The following is a 27,911-nucleotide window of genomic DNA, read 5'->3' as shown; positions in this document are numbered from 1 at the left end:
TTTTATTTTCTCTCCCCCCGGCTGCGCAGGGACCTGCCGGCCCATGGCTTCTGCACGGCCGCTGGGTGCGCTGACCACGGGCTTCCGTCAGGGTGAGTCGGTGCTGCTGTTCTTTGGATGTTGCGGCCGGGTCTTGCCGGGTCCCGGAAGGGTGCTGGCTCTGCCGGGTTCTCACCGCGAGCTGGGCTGCTCACCTTCGGGCTCTCGGGACCTTTGAGTGCTGAGCCCGTGCCTTTTCCTGCTGTCTGTGCCAGCTGCGTGGCTCACTGGGGACACCAGTCCCTTTCTGGGGAAGCCGGGCCACACGTGCTGTGTGGTCCACTCTGCAAGGTGGCGACGGGGTGGGGGCCCCTGGCTCTTCCATCCCCTTGCTTGGTCATCTCCTTAGCATGACGAGCGCCAGGACTCATGCGTTCTGTGTGGCTCTTGTTACATTTTCACTTTGTCACATGCCTGTGGTGTGAGCCGCCCTCCTGCGTCCCTCAGCTCGACTCTGCAGATGCTAGGGCCCTTTCGTCACTGGGCAAGCGTGCGTGTCCTAGGGCGTCTCCAGAGGGGTGGGTGTAACTCGTGTGAGAGTTGGGGGTGAGGAGGGTGTGCTGTGGCAGGCGGGAGGGGGCCGTGGTGCTGGGAGTGATGGAGCTGGATGGTAGGGGGTGAGGCAGCTAGGGTCCCCTGCCTGGAACAGTGGAGTGGGCACCGGGGACCAGAGAGGGAGGGCGGAACGGCTATGTCTGGAGGGGCCAGGCCCCGCAGACATCCTGGTTGAGAGCACAGGTGTGAGGGCAGGAGCCTCCACGCAAGCAAGAGGAGGCCTTGTGAAGGAGGCCAGGACACCGGGCTGCTCACTGGGGCCTTGAGAAGACCTGTCCCGAGGGGAGGATGGCAGACATTGGATGCCAGGGCTCAGCAAGGGCCCCCTCTGGCCTAGGTCTCAGGGGCCCCCACAAGGAGGGCACAGGAAAGGGGTCGCTGTGTGGACAGTGTACAGGCAGCAGGGGTGGTGAGGAGGCCTAGCCCAGCTCTCACCAGGGACACAGGCTGGAGGTGGAGGCCACCTTGGCAGGTCCAGCTTTGAGGAGGGAGCCTTGGGGAAGTGTCCCCAGGGCTCAGAGGTACAGAGCTCGGGGTCTGGAGGCTGGGGGGGTGGGGCTGTGGAGAGAGGGTTGAGGTTCAGCGTGTTTTGAATGTCCCTGGGGGTGACCTTGTTCCTGGGCTGTTGTCGGGAGGGTGGTGGACAAGGTGGGCCAGGCGGCTCACGCAGGGCTCCCTTGGGGACTGTTGACCAAGGAGCCAGAAGCCAGCTGGGGTCATGACCTGCCAGGTCTTCCCAGAGAGTCGTGGGAGGAGCTGAGTTCTGCTCCTCCGTGGGCTCGTCCCTAGTCCCTAACATGCAGCCTGTGCCAGATGCAGTTGTGGGGACAAGGGCCACTTCAGGGCTGGAGGAATGGTCAGTGGGGACTCGCTGTGCACAGTGAATAGGGATGAGGGGGGCAGGGGGTTGCTGTCCTAAGAGAGAGAGGAAGGGAGAGACATTGGAGGTGGGCAAGGGAGCAGAGGTGGGGTCAGCCCTGCCCCTCAGCAGCTGCCTCGGCACCAAGGCTGAGAGCCCAGCTCGGAGGGTGATGCCCAGGTGCAGGGAATGGAGGGCCCTGTCCCGAGCGGCCCAGCCCGGGCGCCTGCCCTCCGCCCCAACAGCTAAACCCTGCCCCGTGGGGCCGCTGAAGCCCAGTAATACGTGGTGTTTGCAGCTAACGTACAGAGCACCAGTAGCTGCAGCTGAAATGGATTTTTAAAAGTGTCATTTTATGGAGAATTTTACTTTCCATCTTGTTGTTTATTAGGCTCTTAAAGGGAAAGCTTGTAATGCATCCATTGATCGAAATACCAATTGAATAGATGTGAGCACATAAAACAGTCCCAGCCCCTCATAATGGAGCCGCAGCATTTGTAATGGGGGCACAGCACAATTAGTGTTGCCCGCCAGCGTGCTGGCTGGCCAGGGACGTCCTGAATCACTTCTGCTCATTCCTGGGGAGCCATGGGACGGGGGGGCGGGGTCCCTCGGGATGGAGTGGCAGCCTCAGTGCTGAAGCCTTCGGGTGGCCCTGCAGGTCAGACCCCACCCCCACCCACCCTCCAGGGCCACTCTTAGGTGCTTGGCCTCCACTGTGGGCATGTCCTGGCCCAGTGGCAAGCCCACCCCCAGGTCACCCAGCCCCCGAGGCCTCAGCTCCCACCCAGGCCCATAGTCTCCTATGAGATGTGCCCAAGAGGCTGAGCACTCGGCTCACCCCTGCACCAAGGTGGCCCGAGTCCAGGTGGGGAGGTCAATACCTATAGCCAGCTGTAGGGTGACGGCCGCAGCCAGGTGTGAGCCCCAGCCCTGACTCAGCAGGAGTGGGGTGGGGGCGGGGGGGCGGTCCCCTGGAGCTGGCTGTGGGCCACACCTGGAGGAGCCAGTTGTGGGGGTGGAGGAGGGTCTTAGGAGAGCAGGTGGCCCTGGTCGTCCTGAGGCCTGTGCCTCGTGTGGGGTCCCCGGCAACTGAGCCCTGTTTCTGAGACTCTTCCATTAGGCCTGCACTTTCCTGCACTGTCCTCTCCCCTCCCACCCTGCTGGTCCTGCGTGGGCCCCCCTCCCTGCAGACCACCCCACCTTGCCAGGCCCCCGCCCCTGCACCGGGCATGGGCTGTAGGCTGACCCCCGGCAGCACATGAGGGTGCACACCCACGGCCTCCGAGCTGAGCTGAGGTGGCGCCCGTCAGCGTTTCCGTGGAAAGCCCACTTAAGCACTTTGCAGCCTGTCACGGTGGCGGCTGAGCCTGACCTACTTGGGATTCGCTGTGCAGAGCCGCCTCCCCCGGGCACTCCGCTTCTGCTGACGGCGCACTCCCCGCTCGCCTCGAAGCTTCGCAGAACCGTGCTCCATTTCCTGAAAAATGCTTCCCCGGTTGTTTTCTCTGCTCCCCAGCCAGCCTGCCCACCTCCTGCACGGTCACCACGGCTTGCATGGCCTGACCTAGAGGCTGCTGGGTCCTTGGCCACGCACTGACCCTGCCCAGCCAATAGGGGTTGGAGGTCAAGCTCTGGCCAGGAGCCCGGCTGAGCCCCTCTGCTAGCAACTGCACCCGTGGCCTTGGGTCTTGTCACCCACAACCTGTGCCCCCACAGCCCTGGACAGTGGCCGCAGCCTCCCAGCTTCGGTCCACCCACCCACTACGTTCACGCCCCAGGGTCTTTCCAGGGGTCCAGGCTCCATGTGCGTCCTCCAGCAGTGTGTTCAGGCCGCTCTGTTCCCGGGAGCCCCTCCTGCCCCTTCTGCCTGCCCTGGCACGTGTCCTCTCTGCGTCTCTCACCTGACGTGAGCCCCAAGAGGAACCCATGCAGCACTCGGCTCAGACCAACAGAGCGCCCATACACCAGCATGGCCTTGGGTCAGGGGCACCGCAGTAAACTGCCCCAGCTGCTCCAGGGTGCCTTAATGCCCTGTGCCAGGGCTGGGGGCCTGTGACAATGAGCTGTGGGGGGCGGGCATAGGGGAAGGCGTCCTGAGGACCTGACGTCTGAGCCTAGTCTCAGGACGACCCCCATAGTAGGCATAGGGTCTGCACGTGCAGAGGCCCCTGCAAGGAGGCACCACAACACTTCCTGGGAAGCAGAGCTGTCCAGTGTGGCGCTGGAGTCCTGGCCGCTGGAGGGTGCGTGGGGACAGTGGCCCAGGAGGGCCTGACAGCCCAGCCTGCGGGGTCTCCTCACAGACCTCCCCTCGAGGGGTGTGGGGGCTGCTGCAGAGTGCAAGTGGAATGTGGACAGAACTGGATCCCACGTGCTGTTTTCAAATCAGCCAGTGGGACAGGGAGGTGCAGACCCCTCTCCAGGGAGCTGTGAAGCAGGATGGGCCCCCAGCCTGCCTCGGGAGCGAGAGCTTAGGTGTGGTAGGTTCCGTCGGTGACTGCAGTCGCTGGCTGGGTGGGGGTCCCCAGGGAGGGAGGGGACGGGAGGGGTCTGTGTGGAACGTGGGGAGCAGACAGTGTGGACATGCAGGGTCCAGGAGCCGTCCTGGAGGGGCTGGGAGGGACCCCCCGCAGACCGCCTGTATGCCTGATGGTTCACTGTGGCCACCGGGTCCCGCTGGTCCTACCTGTAGGTCTGTCTTGGCCTCTCCAGGTCCACATGGCCTGTGATGGGAGCCTTGGGACTGGGTACCCTGTGCTGTGTCCTCAGGACGAGCTAGTGGGAGCTGCTGTGCAGGGCGGCCTGAGCGGGGTTTGTGTAGAGGTGCCATCGCCGACGCCTGTGAGGAGGCCTGGGCATCCAGGCCAGCTTCCAGTTTGGGACTCCCCTACCCAGGGCCCCCCAGGGACTGGGGCCACCTCCCTTGCCCCCCCGCCCACTTGCACCCGCGTGTGCCCTTGGCCAGGAGCGAACCTCTCCCCGGGGTTGACCCGAGGTGGCCCAGGGGGCTGGCTGGCCTCAGCCCCGGGTCCGGGGAGCAGAGCGCGGCACCCGCTGTGGGGTGTCGGGAGGGGCTGCTGATCGGCGGGTCCCGCTCCCAGGCTGGGCAGGGCGCCGGTGCAGCTGGCGCAGCTGGGTTTGGGAGCGGTGGAGCCCAGGGCGCCTCGGGGCCCACTCACCCTGCCGTGTGAGGGTGCGGGTCGGCCCTTGGGGCCCCGGCTCGCTGGGTGAGCAGGCCCGCGCCGTGCCCACCCGACTGGCCCAGACCCCGATGTCATCCCGCCCTCCTGGGCGCCCTTGCCTGGCACCCGCAGCACCTCACGGCCACGGGCCGGACTTGCCGGCTGCTGCCCGGGCCCTGGCCACGTGGATGGCTTTTCTTCTTAAACCGACTTTTGTGGTTTGTGTGTCTGTCTCCCCATTACCACTGCTATTCATTTAAAATGTTATCTCCCCCCACCCGTTCCTCGTGCCCCCCGGGGGGGTGAGGGGGCCCAGCCCTCACCCTGGTGTAGTCAAGGTTATGGTGATAAATCCTGGGGCATTGTCACTTCTATTCGGAGTAAATTGGCTGGCCGCTTTCGGGCTGAAGGAAAGATAATTTGCTGTAGTATTTCAAATGGATTAGAAATGGATTTGAAGGGAAAGTTCATGCCTCCCATTACAAAGGCGAGAAAGAGGACTATCTTAAGGCACGGTTCCCTCCCTGGCCTTCATTATCCACGCTTAATACCTTTCCTATTTTCCAGCGTTAATGAAATTTCCTGGCGGCGTGGGCCTGCCGGACGGATGGGAGAAGCCTTTAGATCTGAGGCTCCTGTTGTAGAAAAGGAATTACAGGGCCCTCGCGGCGAGGGCAGGAGCGTTCTCCGGGTCCTTGGCCCGGCTATTATCTCATTAATTTTATCCCCTCTTCTCAATACAGTTGGTTTCCAAAGCCTGTCCTCTCCATTAGGGTAACAATTTACCGGAGTGCTGTGACACCCACGGCAATGAAAAGCTACAAGGCAGCCCCCTGCCCACTCGGCGCCCGCCTGGCCACAGGTCCCGAGTCAGCGAGCCGGCCTGGCAGGGGTGAGGGAAGGGCAGAGGTGGTCTGCGTGGCTGCAGATGGGGCTCATTTGCCGTGGGCAGGTGGGCCCCTCTGCAGTCCTGGCCAGCCCCCCCCACCCCCCCAGTTCCGTGGGTGCATCCACATCCTCTGAGTAGCCCCCGTGGCTCCACTGGGCTCCTGGCTATGCCCCTGGAGGCTGCAGGCCCCGCGGCTGTTCCCAGGGTCCCTTGGGTAGGTGCATGTGCATAGACCGTAAACCCTGGGCCAGGACAGAACAGAAGAGCTGCTAGGCCTCCCCCCCCGCCCCCCCGCCGCCCCCTGTAGTCTACGATCATCCTGTAATTGCCTTAAGACCCAGGGGCATGGTTTTTGGTGGGAGTAGGAGACAGATCTATTAGTCACATTCATCCATAAAAATAACTGTGGGAATAATCAACAATGTCCGGGAGAGAAGTGTCACCTGAGATAAGCCTTTTAGCCAAAACAAATCATGAAGGGTACTTCTCCAGAGGTGGGCGTTGGCGACGTGTGGCCCCAGTCCCTGGCCTGGGAGTCAGGAGGGCGTCCCTGGAGCCCGTTCTTTGGGGTGAGCTATTACCAGCCCCAGACTGAGGCTCCTCTATGTCAGAGCTGTGGGGTGGGCCTGGATGGTTCCACCCTTGGGGCTGGAACATAATCTGTCCTGAAGCTTCTAGTTCCTTCTCAACCAAGGTCCTGCCAGCCTCCGTCTCCACAGGTCCCTGTCTGGCCTCAGCCAGGGGCACATGCCCACGGGTGAGCTTCCTCACCCTTTGAAGGGCTAGGTTTCTGGGGCATGTGGGGTCCTGAGACGCTGTGCCCAGGTGGCTAGGTGGGGTACAGGCCTGTCCTCATGCTCTGTGGCGTCCTCTGGTGCACATAGGGGGTGGGTAGGGGCCCAGGAGAGGAGGGTCCGTCCCCCAAAGGCAGAAGCAGCTAAGAGTGGTGTCCTTGTTCCTGTAAACGGCTGCTGCATCCTCTGGCTGCAGGGCCTGTCGGGAGGTCTGGAGTCTGGCCCTGACAGATGCATGTGTTGTGTGCACGGGCTGGGCTTGCTGCCGCTGCGCTCAGCTTCCAGGGCTGCTGGAGTGGAGGCTTCCCGGTGCCGCCCCTGGCCCGTGTGGCATATGAAGGAGCAGCTGCCTCGTCGGTGGTGAGACCCCTGAGGGCTCAGGACACATGGGGCTGGGGGCCTGGGCTGTAGGGGGCCTGTTGCCCTCTGGCTAAGCGAGCTCTAGTGGCCCCTGGCCCTAGGCTCAGCTCTCAGTTGGCCAAGCCCTGCCCTGTGGACAGTGACCACAGCTCGTGCAGCAGCTCCAAAGCCCCTGCTGAGCCCCCAGGGCTCACCACAGGGTTTGCAGCGGGGGCTGGCACAGATGATGACCCTGCCTGGCCTCACCCTCCTCGTACCTTGGCCTGGCCTCTGAGCGAGCCAAGGGGCTGAGACAGGTACTCACCGGACATGCAGATACTCTGGGACCTAGGTGGGCAGAGCTGAGGTCCCAGGGTCTGAGGAAAATCTGAAAGCTTGTCTGCCTCCCCCAGGGGATGCCCACCCACCCCACCTCACCTCTTCCTGCCGAGACGTGCCGTATGTGGGGACAGCTGGAGCCTGAAGGGCATGGACAACACGAGTTAGGCCAGCCGGGGGTCCCTTGGCAGGACGTTTCCCCAAGATTGGTGTTTGTGAACTTGAATTTTAATTAAGGGAAGCTGGGTTAAGTGCCGTACAGCTGCGGTGTCCGTCTCTGCCTGGACTTTGTCCTTACACTGCAGCTTTGGGCCTCCCCAGTGCCCAGCTCACTTGCGCAGTGTTTGTCTAACATGCCCTCAGAGGCTTTGGGCTGGCAGCCACACCCCCAACTTGAAGAGAGACCAAGGCCCAGGGGGCCATGGGGCCACGGGGTCGGGGTGGCAGCTGCGCCCAAGAGCAGGGCTGCTCCACCTCCAGTATCTCATTGCTGGGTGAGTCTGTCACTGGGGGTGTGCTGCAGCACCAGCCTGTGTGCCCAGGTGCCCCGAGGCCTGTCCTGTCCCTCCTGCACTCATCAGATCGTGTATGGGGGCACTCTTCCCCATCCCTGGGTGCCCGGGAAAGGGTCTGCTACTGCCCCAGATGGGGATTTGGGGGTGTCTGTGCTCTCATCAGGCCTGCGACATGAGGACAGTCAGAGAGCCCAGAAGGTTAGGTGCGTGACGCTTGCACTGGACCTGACCACCCTCCTGCTTCGGCCGGGTCCCCTCCGGGTCCCACTAGCGGTGGTGGCTATGGTGAGGACTGCTCTCATCACGCCCTGCCCCTCGCTGCTTAGAGGCCCCAGCACGCACAGGCCCAGGTTTGCCGGTGGGGTGCAGCGTGTACACTCGGTAGTAATAACATTATGAGCAAGTCTGAACTAATATGGAATTAAGGTCAATTTGCATAAACAAATTATCGCTGAAATACGTCCTGAGGGGAAGGCCTCACGCCCCTCTGGAGTCATGAAGCTGGCTGGTCTCCACGCCAGGCACCCGAGTAGGACGGCCTTGTCACCTCACTGAAGTGGCAGCCTGCCCATGTGACAGCTGTGGGGAGGGGGTCAGCCAGGACAGCTGCACGCCCACGGTTGGTGCTGTCTGGGCACACCCACTGCCCACTGCAGCCGTGCTGTCTGCATGGGGCATCTGAGCATGGACATCTGGGGCCTCCTCCCAACCCTGCCCTTGGCTTCCTGGCAAAGAGGGGGAGTGCAGGCGTCTGGCAGGATAGGGCCCAGGACCCTGATGGAGGAGAATTTGGAGGGAGGCAGAGGGCAGATGACCACCTGGGTTATCCACTGAGCTAATCCCAAAGGCTGTGCCAGGCCTCCTCCAGCCTGTGATGCTAAGGCACCCAGCTTGCCTGGGTGGGAGTCTGTGAGGCTGTCCCCTCCCATTCGATGCTGGGCTCCCATATGGTGGACGGAGGGGCAGGCAGTAGAGCCTGCTGACGCCAGAGCATCCGCTGTCCCAAAGGCCAGGGTGGTATGTGCTGGGGCAGCATCTGGGGGCAGGTGGGGCAGGTGGGCAGTGGTGAGGAGCACCAGCCTCTGTGCGGAGCCTTCTCAAGAGGCCCTGCCAGAAGGGATGTACCAGGGGTGTATGTGCTGGGCGGGGGGGGGCCTGTGCCCTACCTGTGCCCTTTCCACCCACAGCGGGGTCTCCCTGTCTCCACAGGTCTCTGGTGCTGAACCGCCTGCGCCCCGCTGCTGCGGGTGGGAAGGCCCAGCCTGGCTCTCCTCGGTGGCGGAACAGAGGCTACCGCTGCATTGGAGGGGTCCTGTACAAGGTGTCGGCCAACAAGCTCTCCAAGACCTACAGCCGGCCCAGTGGGGACGGTAGCAGGCCCCTCCTGCGCACAGGTGAGGCTGTGCACTCCCCACCTCCCCGCTCGCCGCCCCCACCCCCACCCTGCGTCATGGATCCATGGATCATGGGTCAGGCAGTGGCAGCAGCGGCTTGACCATGACCTGAGGCAGGCGGGCCTAGGGCTCTCCGAGGGCTGACGCGGGAAACTGCTCCCCACAAGGGCCCCGGGCCAGGCGGGAGGTCCCCTGTGGCTGTCCCTGCCGGAGCTGATGGGGCGGCTGGAGCAGGCGGGACACATGGGGAGGCCTCTCGGCCTCTGTGTCCCCTGGGGAGCCCCCCTCCAGTGTGCTGCCTCTCGCTTGGCTGAGCAGGCCGAGATTTTCCATGTTTTGCTCCTGGACAAAGGAGATGAGCCAGGTATCGTAAACACGGCCCTGGCGAGGGAACACCTGGGGCCGCAGCGCCCCCTAATCTCATTGGCAATGCCTCCCAACTGTGTCTGGAGGCAGCCACCGCCACCGCACGTGCCCCCGCGGCCTGGGGAAACAGGCCAAGGAGAAGGAAATGCTTTGGATTCACTTATTATACAAATTAACTAGAAAATATTTTGGTTTCAGTCCAATTTTATCCCTATCCTTTTCTGTCAAGAAAAAAAGGGTGAGGTTGCAGGCAGTATGGGGCCTGCAGAGGCCCGGCTGCCCCACCCAGCGGGAGGGAGAGGAGGCCTGGCCCAGGGCAGAGGTGGGGCACTGGGGCCAGCTGCAGGCTGGGGGCCGTTCTAAAAGCCCCGACTCTCCCCGGCCTGGGAAGGGCAAGCCGGCCTCTGTGGGACTGGGAGGAGGGAGGGAGGCGTGGGGGTGCTGGGCTCCCCTGGAAGGCACTGGGGGCCCAAAGGCCATGGCTCTGCTCCGTCTCCATGCCTCCATTTCCCCGTCCCATTCTCAAGGGATTGGGCTGTGTCATCTAAGGGCCCTTCCACCTTGGCTTCAGCTAGGTCCCCCGGTGGAGGAGCAGGTGCAGAGCATTGCCTGCGCTTCCTCACGGGGCCTTCATGAGACTCAGCCCCAAGGTCAGCAGACGGCCCCCTCCTCTCGGCAGGCCCCACTCTGAGCCTCTGACCCTAGAGCTCGGCAGGCCCATGGCATCGGTGTTTGTGGTCTGTGAGACCCCACACGCTGCTGTTGGTCTTTCACAGAGCGTCCCTAGCCAGGCTGGTGTGTGGACTTGATGGAGCCAGAGAGGGCTTCTGGGCCGCCTCTCTGCAGGGTGTTTCTGGGTGGCCCCGGCTGATGGGGCTTCTCTATAGGTTGCACCCACTCACCCCAACCTCCCCCTGGGCCTCCTTAGTGAAAGACGAGCTGGCCTTTCCCAGTCATCATTCTTTCTGCCCCCACCTGCCACCCCTGACCCCACAGCCAGCCCAGCAGGCAGGACCCAGGCTCTGTCCCTGCTGTCCTCGTGTGGGGACTGGATGGAGCTTACTGGGGACGCCCATTCTGCTGACATTTCCTCAGCCCAGCACGTCACAGGCCACAGCAGCCTCTCCAGCACCCTTCCTTCCTGTCTGCCCCAGTGATGAGGTCTGCGGGATTCCTCCCTGGGGTTCACACTGTACATACAGGGACCCAGAGGTGGATTATGGTTTGGGGCCACCATGGCCCGTTGCCAGGGCCCCGCTGCCCACGTGCCCTGGGCTGTGTGTGGGTCTCTCCATATGGACTCTGATCTCCAGGGGGCTGGATAGGCCTTTGGGGTGGGGCTGTACCCTGCCTGGCCACTCAAGTCTGCGGTGGGAGGAGAGGCACCTGGAGACAGAGGAGGAGGCCCGGGTGAACCACTTGGCAGCCGCTTGAGAGGAGGGTACAAGGGAGGAGAGCCAGGGCTGGGGGAGCCCAGGCCAATGCTGCTGTCGCCACCTCAGGGTGGAGAGCAGGTGGGCCAGCTTCGGGGTCGTGGAGCGTTCCGTCCTTTTCTCCCAGCACAGGCCTGTGGGGGCCTGGCTGCCAAGCCCCCTCCCCCACAACGCTGACCTCCTCTTACAGCACAGCACCATGTCCTGGCCTCCAGCCCCTCCTGAGCACCGAGGCCACAGGAGCAGGTGGGTTCCCAGGAGGCCTCTGCAGGTGGCAGCTGTCTGCCCTGCTGACCAGCCTTCTTGGCTGCTGGGGGCCAGTCCTGGGGCTCAGCCCTCCCAACTTCAGGGCAGGCAGGGGCAGGGAGGTGGGATTGGGAACACAGACCAGAGGGTGGCCTGTCCCCGGTGTGAGCCAGAGCCCAAGAGACACCCCACCACCTCCGGCTCCAGCCGCCCAGATACCCACATGGGTGGCCGGCTCCTTGCTGTGAGGAAGGTGGGTGCTTCCCAGCTGCGGGAGTGCCCACTGACCCAGCGGCTTGCTTAGACGAATAATAATTAAAGGAATAAATTTTCTTCTCTGGCGTCAGCAGAACTCTGACTTGGGGAAGGAAGCACAGCCCTTCTTGGAAGGTCAGGGGCTCCACCTCTGCTCCTCCTGACTTGTCCTCCTGGCTCCTCCTGGCTGCTGGGCTTCCCTGGGACAGTGCCCACCCCTGGTGGGGTACCTGAGCCATGTGGATGGGCTGGCAGGAAGGGAGGTGCAGAGCCTTGCCCCCCACTCCCAGCCCTGTGAACAAGGGTCCCTCTGAGTCCAAGACCTTCCCAACCAGAGGGCCTGACCAGGGTGCCCCTCCCTTGTGCACCAGCATGTGGGCTGCAATGCCTGCTCCCCTGGGCCTGGTGTGCGTCGCAGCCCCAAGAGCCCACGGTGGAACAGCAGCCCCGGGTTCGTCGTGAGCCCCCAGGCCCCGGAGGGACACAGGTTTGTGGTGAGCTCCCTGCTACTTGCTGGCCACCACACAGCCCTGGCAGGTCATGGGTCCCTGTGCTTCGTGTCCTCATCTGTGACCTGCCGACCTGCCCTGTGTGTTGAGAGGTCGCTCAGCCTGGCATGAGAGGGCACAGGAGCCCCCCCCCCACCTCCTCCCTTCCAGGTGCCTCTTCCCCGGACTCCCTCTGCCTGGGACGGGTGAGTGGAGCCGGGGCACCGTGGGGCTGCAGACCTGCCCACTGCTCCCCCAGACCCCAGAGCCCCGACTCTCCCCGGCCTGGGAAGGGCGAGGCGCTGTGGGGTGGGACTGGCAGGGACTGGGGGCGGGGCGGAGGGGTCTATTTTGGGAAGATCCCGGGGCAGCGCAAGCTCTCTGGAGCAGCGGAGCAGCGGCTGCCAAGGGTTTCAGCTGAACCCTGTAGCACCCCCAGCACCTCGCGGCCTCTTTTCCAGCCAGCTACTTTATGTGCATTTTTTAACACCGTACAGCAGTTGAATGCTGCCTCCCACTGTGAGCCCCACACTGGCATTTTTTAAGAGCAAACTGGTGGTGGAGGCGGTGAGGGAGTAAACCTGCCCCTGCCCCGCCCCCTCAGAGGCCAGGCCTGGGGGCCCAAGTCTGACAGGCAGACACATGTTGACAGCGGTCCCTGGCGGGAGCAGATGGCGCCACAGCGGCACCGGCAGCCTGGGTGACAGCCTGGGAGCCGCGCTCCCAGGCAGCTATCAGATTACACTGCATCGAGCCCGGGCTGGCAGGTGTGCGGCACCACGTGCCACCTGGATGGCCTCCCATGTGAACCCCCCGGTTGGTGTCCCCGGCTCGGCTCGGAAACCCGGACCACACGGTGGCCTGGGGCTGCCCTGCTCCTCCCCCCATCGGGGTCTCACTGCTCAGCCCTGGAGCTACGCCCTCTTGGCTGGAGGACACTGAGGCTCAGAGAGGGGCAGACAGCAGCCCGAGGGCACAGCCCAGAGGGCATTGGGCAGCGGCTAGGCTAGACGTGGGAGGGAGTGCCTGATGGTCAGGCCTGGGGGGCGCGGTGGAATTTGGGCGTGGACAGGCCAAGTAGCTCTCGTGAGCAGGCCTGGAGCTCAGAAGAGGACACTGAGGGGATCCCTGGGTGGCTCAGCGGTTTGGTGCCTGCCTTTGGCCCAGGGCGCGGTCCTGGAGTCCCGGGATCGAGTCCCACGTCGGGCTCCCAGCATGGAGCCTGCTTCTCCCTCCTCCTGTGTCTCTGCCTCTCTCTCTCTCTCTCTCTTTCATAGATAAATAAATAAATCTTTAAAAAAAAAAAAAAAAGAAGAAGAAGAAGAGGACACTGAGCTGCTTGAGCCCTGGCAGAGGTCGTCCTGGGGAGGTCAAGGGAGGGGCCTCCATGCACTTCCGATGGGGGCGGCTCAGGGCCAGGCAGCTTGGGGACATCCCTTTTGAAGCCCGGGATGCTTTGTCATTGCCTCAGGTCCCTAGAATTTCTGAGTGATGTCACTTCTGCCTCTTACCACCAGATGCATTTCAGCAGCTGCCTGTGGGAAATTGGATCTGGTCTGAGAAGGTTCACGCGTGTATGGGGTGGGGGGGACCACGGGCCTCCATGACCATCTGAGCAGGCTCTGGCCCCAACCTGCCCACCTTGGCCCTGGGGCGCAGAGACATCGGGCCTGAGACGGGGGTCAGGGGCTGCACGTCAGCCTGGACTCCTCCCCTTCCCACTCAGGACAAGCATTGCCCACCGGCCCCTTGTGCCCTGTGGCCCCCAGCTGCCCCCGTTATGAGCATCCTGTCACTGCTCACTTGTCACCCCTGCCCATTTCATGAACACCTCCCCTTTGGGCCAGTCAGTGACCTCAGAGGGAACTTGATGGGTTTGCGTGCTCAGGGTTTTGAGGAATAGGCACCTGCCATGGTCCGTGAGGGCCTCAGAGCCAGATGTGCTTGTGTGGGGTCTGTGTAGGCTGAGGTCAGCACGTAGTCCCCCAGAGCCTGGGAGTGAGGACCTCAGGCTTTGCAGCTGCGTACTTACTATTACGTTTTTGTTGTATGATTCCATCAACACATAGAAATCATTACTGGTTACTACAAAGCTAGGTGGCATTCCTGGACCCCACTCATGTCCCCTGGGCCCTGCCCCCGGCAGAGGGAGGTGGCAAGGAGGCCCCCACCATATTCGGATCCTGGGACCACCTGTCTCGAGGCGACGCCACCAGGCAGCAGCGAGATCTGGCCCCTGGACGGGTGGGGGGCTGGCAGGGTCCCAGTATGGTATGCCACCCAGCCCGAAGGGAGGGCAGGCGGCTTCCCTTAGGGGGCAGCAGTGCCTGAGGTGAGAGCCGAAACCCTGAGAGGGCTACTCTGAGCAGCTCGGCGGGCAGCGGCAGGCAGCGGGAGAACCCGGGGCCTGTGCGCCTGGCATGACCTGGCCTCTTTCCCCACAGGCCGGTTGGACCCTACCACCAGCTGCAGCCGTTCCCTGGCCAGGTACGTCCCTCGGGGTGGGGCTTGGGGCTCACGGGTTGGTGAGGGTGGTCCCTTGGGCTCATGAACCTCTGCCTCTGTCCTCAGCCGGGCCGTCCAGCGCAGCCTGGCCATCGTCCGGCAGGCGAGGCAGCGGCGGCGGAAGCAGCGACAGGAGTACTGCATGTACTACAACCGCTTCGGCAGGTGCAACCACGGCGAGCACTGCCCCTACATCCACGACCCCGACAAGGTGGCCGTGTGCACCAGGTGGGCCTCTGGGGCGTGGGGCTGGCGGGCACCGCAGGGGCTGTGCAGGCCCCCTGCCCCTGGGCTCACCAGCGCCTCTGGCCCTCTTCCCCCCTTTACACAGGTTTCTCCGAGGCACGTGCAAGAAGACCGATGGGACGTGCCCCTTCTCCCACCACGTGTCAAAGGAAAAGGTGAGCTCCCCAGGCACGCCCGCCCTGAGCCTCCCACAGGCCCTGCCCTGCAGTTGTGCTACGGCGGGGAGCTGGCTGCGTGGCCACCCCTACCATGTGCCCAGGGGCAGCAGCCCCCAGCTGCCACCCAGCCTGAGATCCAGCCCCGGATGGGTGAAAGGCGGCGGGGTGAGGCAGGGTGTGCTGGAAGGGTGGGGGAGGAGAGGTAGGCGCCCAGCCGGGCCCTCTGTGGCAGGCCCTCCCCCCAGCGCTGTGAGCGTGGGGACCCTCACACAGTGCCCACACCGGGGCAGGAGGCCAGGGTGGTGCTGGGGCCCGGGTACCAGCATACTGGGAGCCCTGAGGCGAGGGCTCGGTGCTGGCTGGGCTGCCTGCCACCCGCCCCCACTCTGGGGCCTCGGCAGGGTTAGGGGAGGCGGGATCGGGCCAAGGCTGCCGCTACAACAGCTTTTCCCCTTGAGGAACTTGAAAAGAATCAGCATTTTTCTCCCTAATAGAGCTTCGAAACTCTGTTGTGAGCAATTTGGAAATTCACGTCGAGTTTCAGGTTCATTAGCTCCGGCTCCGAAGCCGCTGCACATTCTGAGCTGTCTAATGTGGACGCCCGCACTCGCGCCCTGAATTAATGTTATTGTTATTTGTGTGGACGTGGTGGGTGCAAACAAGGTTAATTGAAATGAGAATGCAGTTTCCTCTCGATAACGGCCGTGCTGACAGCTAGGAGGAGTTCCGTTTGGTGTAAGAGTTGGCTTTATTATCCCTTTTTATTAGAGCTAATTTGGGCTCTATATCAAAAGCCACATTAAGGGAATTGTTTGCAGCCGCACCACCGCCAGCCCCAAACGGGCCAGCCCTTCTCCCCTGTGCGCTGCAGTTAAAAGACAATTAAAAATAAACTCTTGCACGTTAAATCACCCTTTGTTTCTTTGCTTTCTCCCTCATCCCCGCCCTGGCCTCCCCTCTGCCCTGCCCTGGAAGCCCCGGTGTGGGGCCCCTGGCGGGCCGGCCAAGCTCAGTGTGGACGTGTGAGGGGGAGCTGAGCCCAGGGGCGCCGCAGGGTGCCCGAGGGGTGGGTCCAGCAGCGGAGAGGAGAAGAGGGCGAGCTCCCAGAGGGGCTCCTGCAGGGGTAACGGGCCTGACTAGACGGCCCAGCGGATGCCCAGAAAGGGGCCCCAGAGGAGAGTCGCCTGGCAAAGTGGAAGCTGCAGAGGTCAGGGTGGGCAAGACCAGAGAGCCCTCCTCGCTGGCTCTCAGGCCTCAGTTTCCTCCAGTGGGGAGAACGTGGGCTGCATTTCTCTCTCCCAACTGGGGGGCCAGGGACTGCTGGGCTGTGGGGCCCTGCCCAGGCTGCCTTCTCTGTGTCCCCCTTCCCCACCCAGTTGTGCCCAGGGCCCACCTGCTGGCCAGGGCACTGGGGCCGGGCCCCCTGCCAGGCCTGCACAATGCCAGCCTGTGTTCAGCGCCCCCCCTGGGCTGCTCCAGGGCATCTCCCTGCCTACCCAGAGTCCATCCCTAGGCTTCCCTGGGTGGAATCAGGTCACAGCCCATGGACACTGCCAGGTGTCCAGGCCCTGTAGGCTGTTGCCCCACCTAGAGCCCCCATGCTCTGTCCCCATATCTTCCAGACACCAACCCCTCCATGGCCCCACTGCCTGGAAACTGGGCAGTCTCAGAGCAGGTAATAGGACACCTGGACCTGAGCCACCTGCAGGGGGATCTTCACCTGGACTGTGAGGGCGTGTGTGCCCTGCCTTCTGGGGAAACTGAGGACCTGCCTTTAGGGTGGGCAGCCCTCCCCTGGCATGGCCCAGGTGCCCTTGGGCCCTGATGGCTGCGCTCCTGCGGGCCAGCACTGGGTGCCCGTTTCTCCCTGGGGGGTGGGGGTCTCCAGCCAGTCTCTCTGTGGCTCATGCCTGGCCTTGGGACCCTCAGCAGGTCCTTCGAGTCCAGGTGTTTTATCTGTCAGCGAGGTATAGGCTCCTGACGCAGGGTTGGAGGGAGGTGGGGGTCGGTGAGCACTGGGCAGACTGGGCCCCTGTGCCAAAGGGAGCCACGGGAGTCTGCTAACCCTCACCACCGGTCCTCTGGCCCCCGCAGATGCCTGTGTGCTCCTACTTCCTGAAGGGGATTTGCAGCAACAGCAACTGTCCCTACAGCCATGTCTATGTGTCCCGGAAGGCGGAGGTCTGCACGGACTTCCTCAAAGGCTACTGCCCGCTGGGCGCAAAGGTGAGGGGCAGGGGTGGGCCGTGGGCAGCACCGGGCCCCCAGCAGTGGGCCAGTCGTGCACCTCAGTGCCTTCCTTGGAGCTCGAGTGACAGGATGACGGGGGGGGGTGGAAGTGGGCTAGGGCAAAGGGAATTAGGGAACTGGGTCCCGAGGGCCGCCTGTCACCCTCACCTATCTGCGAGAATGCTGCTGTGGTGGGAAGTTCCCGACAGCTGAGGACAGCTGAGCACCTGGCTCCTTCCCTGCATAATTGCTATCCTGCTCTCTAGAGGGGACGCTGTCGCCCCTCCTCATCCCCACCCCCCCCACCCCCCGCCTGCAGGTGGGGCCCTGGGCTGGGAACCCCAGGACGGGCCTCTTTAGTCTCGGGGGCCCCAAGGGGGAGCCTGCTCGCCGGCGCAGGGCCTGCAGTCCGAATCAGGCTCCCTGGGCACCCCCAGTGGGCAGGGCGGCAGGGATGGGCCTGAGAGGGGGCACCCTGCCGACCCTCCCCCACTCCACCCCCACTTCACACCGTGGGGCCCAGGCCCATTCTTTCCCCACGTCCTCTCCCTCCTGCCACGAAGATGGGCTGGGCCCAGCCAGGCTTGGCAGAGCTGGCGGCCTGACCCGCAGCCAGCGGATCATCATGAAGGACACCCAGATCCCCGCAGGGGGCCCTCCCAGTGAGGCCGGGCCCAGGGGTGGGGTGGCGGGACCCCTCCACGCAGGCTGTGCGTGATCATTATAAGATATTCCAGCGTAAATGAAAATATCAAAGTGATATTTAAGTTGTGCTTCTATTAGCGGAAGTGCTTACTGCGTCCCTTTCGGCGTGTTGGCGCTGCGTGGCTGCCACATGATGGATAGCGGCTTGTAATTATATATGGGGGAAAGCGCTGAGCAGGCCAGATCCAGCGGGAGGGGAGGCAGCGGCCTGGGCCGGCGAGGGTTAATTTTATTCTCTAAATAATATAAAAAGTGCTGAGTCGTCGCCTTGTGCCTGATGTACAAGTCCTCAAACGGGCCCCAGAGAGTTTATAATATTCCACTGAATCAAGTGAAATTGTTAACCTTGCTTCATAAAGCCGTGGCTTGTTAAAGAGGCGCGCTCCCTTTTCTTGTGAATAATTTAGGCTAGGAGTAAATCTGCACTCCTTTCTGTCTTCGGGGGCCACACGGTGCCGCGGGACCTGCCGCTGGCCCCCAGCCCCTGGGCCATCTCCTGTCCTTCCCTCAGGAACATCCCTTCTGTCCCGCAGCCGCTCAGGACACATCGCCAAGTATGCTGTCCTTCCCTTGGGGGGCCTGACACCAGGTGACACGGCATTGCCCTGGGCTGTTTCTCCACCGTCCCAGCGAGGACTGTGCCCCCCGTAGCTACTTGACGGGGTGTCAGCTGGGGCTGCGCTGGTCCCCTCTCTGGGTGATGCCTGTGTTGAAGGAGACACTTGGAGACTCAGGAGGACCGCATTGTCACCTGCTAGTTTTCCTACCCCTGGGGGGTCTCGCGTGCCCCCTTCTCCTTCCTGGCACCCCTTCCTCCCCGTCTAGGTGTGTGTGCCGTGGACCTGGGGCTCCTGCTGTGCATGGGGGGCCACAGCCTGCCGTGCTCACCGTCTAGGTCAGCGCTCCGCGGCCCTCCATGTGTGTGGCAGGCACTCCTCCCACTCTGGCCCACCTGATGCCGCAGGCCGCGGGGGTACAGAACTGGGGGGCGCCCGTGTGCCTGTGGGCGTCACTCAGCCCTTGGCCATGGCCCTGCTGGTGCCCAGCGTGCGCTCTTCTTGTGCCTCGGCGGGCCTCCCTGTCCGTCCATCTCCTGCACGTCAGTGCACGGCCTGTGCAGGGTGCTCTGCTTGCTAGTGGGGCTCCTGGCATGCGCTGACTTGCTGGGGACGCCCCCTTCATGACCGCTCCTGTCCCCTAGCTCACCCTGCCTCATTGAAGCTCTCGTGTCCTCTGGACGTCACTCTTTGGCTTCAGGGTCACAGGCCGAGTTTCCGTGGCTGTCATCACCTGCTGACTTTGCCTGTGATGTCCTTCCTTCAGCTGAAATCCTTCCTGCGTTTTGTGGGCTGGGTCCTTCCAGAACGTTCCCCCTGTGGCCTTGTTCCTGGACCTGCCCCGTCCCAAGGCCACAAGGACTCTCCTCCGTCCTCCTCAGGCCCCAGAGCAGGGGCTCAGACCTCACCTGACCTGGTCCCCACCGCGTGAGGTCCACTGCACACCTGTTACCTCACCCCTCTGGACCTCTGCTTTTTGGGTAAAATTAGGCTAATGAGAGTCGCTGCTGCAGGAGGGGATGGGGACAATGAAGGCTTCATTTGCTGCCTTTTGAGCTGGCCTTGGGCAAGTGTTAGCTGTCGTTGGGTTGGCTTCCTCCACACAGTAGACCCTGTCCCCCAGAACTGCGGATGAGACACCCCTTCTCTCCTCTCTGCTTTGGGTGCCAGTTTTAAAGAGCCCAGCCTCGGGGAGGTCCAGTTCAGTGTCACCCGGTTCACGGCGCAGGCAGGGCTGTGTAGCCACCCCCGGCATCCAGTTTTGGAACACGTCCATCACCCCATGCCCTCCCTGCTCCCTTCGTGCTCAATCCCACCTGCTCCCCCCACACCCACCCAGCCAGACGTAGTGATCCACCCCTGCCTCCGTGCGCTGGGTTTTTCTGGACGTGCCCCCCACGGGAGTCCTGCAGCAAAGCTGTCCCGCCTGTCTAACGGGTTTCTGAGGGCCATCCAGTCGCGTTCTGCACCAGGCCTACTTCCCACTTGGTGGCTGGACGGTGCTCCGGTGTGTGCAGAGACCACGTTGTGCTCATTCGGTGGTCAGCGGTCAGTGTGTGGACGTCTGACTGGATCTTGGTGAGTGCACAGGCTTCTGTCTCTCTGGGGTAGACCCCTGTAGGCGGGGCTGCCGGGTCACCTGGCAGCTGTAGGTAGGCCTCACTACCGGGCGCCAGGAGCCAGTGACGCTTTTGTTCTGTCACATGCTTGTCATTCGTTACCTGCCCCGGTGACCTCAGCCTCTCGGGGTGCAGGCGGGCTCACTGTGGCTTCATGTTGCATTCTCTGACAGCTAATGAGGTTGAACACTGTGCATTTATTGGCCATTCCTTTTTTTTTAAAGATTTTATTTATTCATGAGAGACACAGAGAGAGAGAGAGAGAGAGAGAGGCAGAGACACAGGCAGAGGGAGAAGCAGGCTTCATGCAGGGAGCCCGACGCGGGACTCGATCCCGGGACCCCAGGGTCACATCCTGGGCTGAAGGCGGCGCTAAACCACTGAGCCACCCGGGCTGCCCCCACCTCCCCCCCCCTTTTTTTTAATTTTTTAAAAAAGATTGTATTTATTTATTCATAGAGACACAGAGAGAGAGAGAGAGAGGCAGAGATACAGGCAGAGGGAGAAGCAGGCTCCACACAGAGCGCCTGACGTAGGACTCGATCCAGGGTCTCCAGGATCACACCCTGGGCTGCAGGTGGCGCTAAACTGCTGCGCCACCGGGGCTGCCCTACCTCCCCCTTTTTTAATAGGCATCCTAGTGAGTATCTAGTTGTTTCAATTTGCATCTCCCTAAAGACTAAGGACGCAGCACCTTTTCATGTGCTTGTTGATCATTGGTACATCTTCTTTGCAGAAATGTCTGTCCACCTGTTTTGCCGATTTTTGAATGGGGTTATTTGGGGGTGTTTTGTTGTTAAGACTTTTTTATATGATCTGGAAAGTAAACCCTTATCAGGACACGATGTATGACTCTTTCCTCCCATTGTCTTTTCACTCTCTTGGCAGTGTATTCTGACACATAGAGTTTTTCATTGATTAAGTAAAATTTATCCTTTTTTTAAAAAAAGATTTTATTTATTCATGAGAGACACAGAGAGAGAGGCAGAGACACAGGTGGAGGGAGAAGCAGGCTCCCTGCGGGGAGCCTGATGTGGGACTCGATCCCGGGTCTCCAGGATCGCACCCTGAGCTAAAGTCAGATGCTCAACCGCTGAGCCACCAGGCATCCCGATCTCTTCTTTTTTTTTATTGCATGTGCTTTGGGTTTTATATCCAAGAAATACTTGTCAAACCCAATGTCAGCAAAGCTTTTCCCTATGTTTTTTCATAAGAGTTGAATAGTTTTCAGTTCTTAAGTTTAGGTTTTCGGTCCATTTTGAAAGTCCATTTTCGTACGTGGTATGAGATGAGGGCCCAGCATCAGTCTCCTGTGTGTGGGGAGTTTGCCCAGCATCATTTGCTGAAAAGGCTGTGCTTCCCCCACCTAATGGTCACGGCACTTTTGTTGAAAGTCCATTCAGACGCCTGGGTGGCTCAGTGGTTGAGCATTTGCCTTTGGCTCAGGGCATGTTCCCGGGGTCTGGGATCAAGTCCCGCATCGGGCTCCCTGTATGGAGCCTGCGTCTCCCTCTGCCTGTTCTCTGCCTCTCTCTCTGTGTCTCTCATGAATAAATAAATAAAATCTTAAAAAAAAAAAAAAAAGTCCGTTCACCATAAATATGGTGGTTGGTTTCCAGGTGCTGTGTTCTGTTCCATGGGTCTCTATGTCTATCCTTAAGCAAGTATTTTGATTACAATAGCTTTATAATAAGTTTTGAAACCAGGAAATGTAAATCCCTCAATTTTTTTTCTTCTTTCCCAATATTATTTTGACTTGTCAGAGTCCTTTGAGATTCCATATGAATTTTAGGATGGATTCTTTTCCTTTTCCTTTTCCTTTTCCTTTTCCTTTTCCTTTTCCTTTTCCTTTTCCTTTCCAAAAGCTTTTAGGGATGCCTGGGTGGCTCAGTGGTTGAGCGTCTGCCTTTGGCTTGGGTTGTGATCCTGGGGTCCTGGGATCGAGTTCTGCGTCGGGTTCCCTGCAGGGAGCCTGCTTCTCCCTATGTCTCTGCCTTCCTCTCTGTGTCTCTCGTGAATGGGTAAATGAAATCTTTTAAAAAATAAAAAATAAAAAATAAATAAAGGCCTTTGGAATTTTGGTAGGGATTGCATTGAATCCGTAGATCACTCTGGGTGATAAAAGGAAGTCTTCCAGTCCATGAACATGGGATGTCTTTCTATGTATTTAGACCTTCATTTTTTTATTTCAGCAGTGTGTTACATTTTTTACCGTCTAAGGCTTCTGCCTCCTTGGTTAAATTTATTCCTGTAAATGTCTTCTATTTTTTTATGTTATTGTAAATGGAACTTTATTTCCCTTTTTAGATTGTTTGTTGCAAGTATGTAGTAATAAGTTGATTTTATGTGTGTGTGTTGTTTTTATTTTATTTATTTATTTATTTATTTATTTATTTATTTATTTATTTATTTTGTGTGTGTGTATGTGTGTGTGTTGTTTTTATAATTGGAATTTTACTGACTACATATCTTAGCTCTGACAATTTTTTGTGGCTTCTTTAGGGTTTTCTCTATATAAGATCATGTCACCTGCTAACAGAAATAATTTTCTTCCTTTTAAATTTAGATTTTAAATATATTTTTAATATTTACTTAGCCTAATTGTTCTCGTTAAAATTTCTAGTACTATGTTGAATAAAAGTGGCAAAGGGGGGGCATCCTTGTCTGGTTCTTTATCAGAGGAAAAGCTTTCAGTCTTTCACCATTGAGTGTGATTGTTAGCTGTTGGCTTTTTACATATGATTTTTATCTTGTTGAGGGTGTTCCTTTCTATTCCTAGTTTATTTGGTGTCTTTATCATAAAAGGTGTTGAATCTTGTCAAATCTTTTTTGCATCAGTTGAGATGATCACACAGTTTTCTTCTTCCCTCATTCTGTTAATGTGGCCAATCAGTCACGTGGACCACCTTGAATAACAGTTATGTTGGGTGATTTTTATATGTTGACTATCCTTGCATTCTAAGAATAAATCCCACTGCTGATTTCAGTTTCTAGTATTCTGTTGATGATTTTTGCATCTATATTTATGAGGAATATTGATCTCTAGTTCCTTTCTTGTAGTATCTTTGTCTGGTTTTGGTATCAGGGTAGGGCTAGCCTCACAGTTTGGCCATTTAGAGTTAGGAAGGATTCCTTACTCTTCAGTTTTTTGGAAGAATTGAGAAGAATAGGTGTTCATTCTTCTTTACACATTCAGTAGAATTCACCAGTGAAGCCCTCTGATCTTGAGATACTCTTTATTGGGAGGTTTCTTTTTCTTTCTTTTTTTTTTTTTTTTAGATTTTATTTATTTATTCATAGAGACATAGAGAGACAGAATGAGAGGCAGAGACACAGGTAGAGGGAGAAGCAGGCCCCATGCAGAGAACCTGATGTGGGACTCAATCCCGGGTCTCCAGGATCACACCCTGGGCTGTAGGCGGTGCTAAACCGCTGCGCCACCAGGACTGCCCTATTGGGAGGTTCCTGATTACTGATTCAGTCTCCTTACTATATAGAGAGCTAGTCGGAGTTTCTCTTTCTTCTTGAGTCAGTTTTGGTAGATCGTGTATCTCGATGAATTTGTCCATCTCATCTAAATTGTTAAAATTATGTTTGTAGAATTGTTTGAAGTTTGCCCTAATTATCCTTCTGATGTCTGTAGTGATCTCTGTTTCGTTCCTGATATTGGAAATTTGTGACTTTTATCTTTTTTTCTTTGTTTGTTTTGCTAGAGGTTTGTCAATATTAATTGATCTTTTTAAAGGGCCAGCTCTTTGTTTCATTGATTTTTCTCTTATTGTTTTTTTTGTTTGTTTGTTTGTTTTGTTTTGTTTTGTTTTGTTTTCTTGATTTCTGCTTGTATCATTTCTGTTTCTTACTACTGCTTTGGGTTTATTTTGCTCTTCCCCCGCCCCCCCTAGGGTCTTGAGGTAGGAGTTAGACTATTGATTTAAAATTTTTCCTCTTGGGACACCTGGGTGGCTCAGGGGTTGAGCATCTGCCTTCAGCCCAGTGCGTGATCCTGCAGTCCTGGGATCGAGTCCCGCATCAGGCTCCCTGCATGGAGCCTGCTTCTCCCTCTGCCTGTGTCTCTGCCTCTCTCTGTGTGTCTCTTATGAATAAATAAGTAATATCTTTTAAATATTTTTTTCCTAAAACAAATTAAAAAATAAAATAAAATAATTTTTTTTTCCTTTTATGTATGAATTTAGTTAGCTGGGTCCTATAAATTTTGAGATATGTTTTCATTTAGTTTTGGTTGTTTTTTGTTCGTTGTCTCTCCTTGCCTCCCTTTGAGACTTTCTTTTTGATTCACATATTATTGTTTGATTTCCAAGTGTTTGGATATTTTCCTGTTATCTTTCTGTGAGTGATTTCAAGTTTGAGTCTATGATGGTAGAGAATATACCCTGTATGATTTTAATTATTTTAAGTTTTTTGGGCTTTGTTTTATGGACCAGGATATGCTTGGTATATGTTCTATGTGCACTTGAAAATATACACTCCACTCTTGTTGCATACAGTGTAATGCTTTATAAATGTTGATTAGGTTTTGCTGGGTAAGGGCTTTTTTTTTTTTTTTTTTTTTTAGTTGTTCTCTGTCCTTGCTGATTTTCTATTTAGTTGTTCAATCAGTTGTTGTGAGAGGGAACTTGAAGTCACCACCTGTAATTTTGGACTTGTTTCTTTCTCCATATCTCTCAGCTTTTACTTCATGTATTTCATAGCTCTCTTATCTTGCACATGTAAATTTCAGATTGCTCTGTCTTTGATAGATATTGATCTTTTTATCATTATAAAGTGTGCCTCCCTGTCTGTAATTTTTTCCCTTCTAAGTCTGCTTTATGTGGTATTAATATGGCCATTCCTGCTATCTTTTGATCAGCATTTGCATGATATAACTTACTTCCATCCCTTTGCTTTCAACTTACCTGTCGCATTATATTTGAAGTACCTTTCTTGTAGACAGCAGATATTTGGGTCATGTTTTAAAATTTACTTTGCCAATCTCCATCTTTTATTTGGTATATTTAGGCCATTTACACTTAATGTAATTATTGCTATGCTAGGGCTTACATCTGCAATTTGACTTCTGATTAGTGTCTGGTTTTTGTTCTTGATGTTTTTCACTTCTGTCTTAGGGGTTACTTGAACAATTTTAGAATTTTGTTTTGATTTATCTGTTAGTACTTTTGAGTGTGTATATATTTCTGCATAGCTTTTCTAGTGGTTGTACTAAGCATTCTGTTGTATAACCATAGCTTACCCCTGGTGTTGTCATTTTCCAGTACAGGTGAAGAGTGAAACCGCAGCTACCTTTCTGTGTCTTTACCCCTTACCCATCTGTAACTGCCTTACATATCTCTTCCACAGACATTTAGAACCACAACAGACCCTGACCATTTTTGCTTCAATAATCAAACATAATTTAGGAGACCCAAGAAACATCTGGTACATTTGCCCATGTATCTCAGTCTGCCTTTCTGTTGTTCCAGAGCTTTGTCTTTTATTGTTTCCTTACTGTCTAGAGAACCTACTGTAGCCATTTCTAGAGCAGGTCTGCTCATGACCAATTCTCTCGGTTTTCCTTCATCTAAGAATGTCTGGATTTCCCCACATTCTTGAAGGATATTTTTTACTGACTGTGGGTTTCTGAGCTGATAGGTCTTCCCTTTGAGCACTGGCCCCAGCGGTGCTTAAGGAGAGATCCACTGCCATTTGAACTTTGCCCCCCACAGGTAGTGTCATTTCTCTCTGGCTGTTTGGAGGATTCTTTGTAGCTTTTACAAGTTTGACTGGTGCATTTGGGGGGGAATTTCTTTGCTTTTTTACTGTTTGGGGTTTACTCAACTTCTTGAATCTGTAGGGTTATGTTTTTTTGCCAAGTTTGGGACATTTTCAGCCATTACTCTTGTACTCTTTCTTCTCTCCTTCTATAGCTCTGATGCATGGATGGGACATTTCCACAGGCCCTTGAGATACTCTCCATGTTTGAAAGTCACTCAGATTGGTTAATTCTGTCCTTCTGTCTTCCCGCTCACAGAATCTTTCCTCTGTACCTCCCTTCTGCTGTTGAGCCCATACACTGAGGTGGTTATCTGTTTTGTTTTCAGTTATTGTACTTTTCAGTTATAAAATTTCCATTTGGTTCTTTATGTTTTTTTTCTTAGTTGAGACTTTCTATGTTTTCATTGTTTCCAACATGTTTTTAATTGCTTGTTAAAACACATTTATGGGAAAAAAAACACATTTATGGGGGAGCCTGGAGCGCTTGGTCAGTGGAGTGTGCAACTCCTGATTTCAAGGTTGTGAGTTTGAGCCCTGCTTTGGGTGTAGAAATTACTTAAAAATAAAATAAACACATTTGTGGTATTCCTTTAAAATCGTTGTCAAAAAACTCCCAACACCTCTGTTGCCTCGTGCACTGATTATCTGGAATTCCATTCGGTTTGAGGTCTTACCTTTTTCTTTTCTTTTTTTTTAATTTTTTTAGAAGATTTTATTTATTTATTCATAGACACAGAGAGAGGCAGAAACACAGACAGAGGGAGAAGCAGGCTCCATGCAGGGAGCCCAATGTGGGACTCGATCCCGGGTCTTCAGGATCACACCCCTGGCTGCAGGTGGCGCCAAACCGCTGAGCCACCGGGGCTACCCAGGGTCTTACCTTTTTCTAGTATGATGAGTCATTTTTTATTGAAACCTGGACATTTTGACTGTTGTGTTTGAGGGTCTGGATCTTTTTTTTTGGGGGGGGGGGTGTCTGGATCTTATTTAAACCATCTTTTTCAGCTGGTTTTCTGTGATACCATGGGTGTCTCATCCTTGCCAGGTGGAGGTCCACATCCAGGTCTCCCACTTGGCCTCCACTGACACCTGAGGAACGGCTTCCCTAGTCCTCTTGGGTGGGTGGTAGTCCCTGATTGGAAGGGGAAGGTCCTGCTTCTTCAGGACCTACTGTGGCACCACCCTAGCAAGGCAGGGAGGGATGCTGGGGGCCAGGTCTCCCCACCCAGTCTTTGCTAGCCTGAGTAGGGTGGGGTCACAGTGTTTTGAGGCTTCTTGCTGGCTGGACTACCCTCTATCTGCACCTGTTGACACATCCAGGTTGCTTCTTCAGCCCCAAGTCAGGAATGATAAAGCAGAAGGAAGTCCCAGGGACCCACTTCTACATTGGTCCCTAGGTCTCTTAGAGAACCTTCCTGTGGTTGTCACGTGTGTAGCACCCAGTGCCCCCAGCTACCTGCCTCTGCTGCCTCCTCTGGGTGCTTATTCACTATTTAGGGCCCAGCACAGAGAATCCTGTGCTGTGACATTTCCTGTGTTTGATAAACTTATTGTTTGTAATAATTGTGGATTTACTGAAAAGAGGGAGAGTAGCATGGCACATTCCTGCCAGCCTGACTCCAGGGTCTGTCTGCACTCTGTCCAGTTTCCCACTAATTTCCGTTTTCTGTTCTGGGGTAGCCATTGGATATGGTTATTAGCATTTTGGAATGAGTGACTGTGAGGCCTTGACCCAAGTGACTGCAGGAAGGGACGAGGATGGGTGGCTCCGGGGATGTTCAGAGGGAGAGTGGTTGGGCATAGTCAGAGGAGGGACAGAGAGAGAGGGGATCCGGGACCATCTCCAAGGTGCGCAAGGGGTAGCTTTGATGTGGGAGGGTGGGGAGGCAGTTGGTGAGTCACTGGGGACCTTGGTGAACCACCCCACTTGTGTTGCTGGCAATAGAAGTGGGACCCGGCCCCCAGAAGGGACAGGCGGCATGGCACCTGCATTGGAGGCTACTGTAGATGAGCTAGATGGAAAATTTTGACCAAGGGAGAGCGCTGTGGAGACACAGAGTGCCTGGCCTGGAGCAGGCCGCCAGTGGGAAAGGGCCCTGGGAGCCCCATTGGCTCTGGGGGCAAGCACAGGTGGGCATCGCGGTTGGGCCTGGCCTCCCCTCTCTGGGAGGTGCTTCATGGGGGGCAGGCTGGCATCTTGGGGAACCGTCTGTGTCACAGGCTCCATGGGTGGCCTGTGGGGATCAGGGCTTTAGCGTGTGTCTTCAGCAAGGCGCAGGCCACGGGTCTGGAGGGAGGCTGTCAGCCGTGGTGCACTCTGGAGACAGTTTCCAGGTGGCTTATGCCTGTTCACACTTGTGGACTGGTTTTCTTGACAGCACTTGGTGGTGACATTCAACATCCTTTTTCCTCTTTGAACAGTTGCAG

At 57.1% G+C, this 27,911-nt stretch overlaps 1 protein-coding gene across 2 annotated transcripts in view; it reads left to right on the top strand.

Annotated features, from left to right (window-relative positions):
- The window catches only part of ZC3H3 (zinc finger CCCH-type containing 3), an 87,531-nt gene that overhangs the window by 51,907 nt on the left and 7,713 nt on the right, over window positions 1–27,911 (top strand). For both annotated transcript variants that reach the window (XM_077847539.1, XM_077847540.1), the window contains exons 5-9: window positions 8,724–8,908; window positions 14,141–14,183; window positions 14,268–14,429; window positions 14,533–14,602; window positions 16,700–16,831. In XM_077847539.1, coding sequence (XP_077703665.1) covers window positions 8,724–8,908; window positions 14,141–14,183; window positions 14,268–14,429; window positions 14,533–14,602; window positions 16,700–16,831 — 592 coding nt within the window. The remainder of the gene's footprint in view (window positions 1–8,723; window positions 8,909–14,140; window positions 14,184–14,267; window positions 14,430–14,532; window positions 14,603–16,699; window positions 16,832–27,911) is intronic.

Source organism: Canis aureus, chromosome 14, assembly GCF_053574225.1.
Source record: "Canis aureus isolate CA01 chromosome 14, VMU_Caureus_v.1.0, whole genome shotgun sequence".
NCBI lineage: Eukaryota > Metazoa > Chordata > Mammalia > Carnivora > Canidae > Canis > Canis aureus.
Note: the sequence above shows the minus strand (reverse complement) of the source record. Positions and strands in the feature narration are given on the sequence as shown.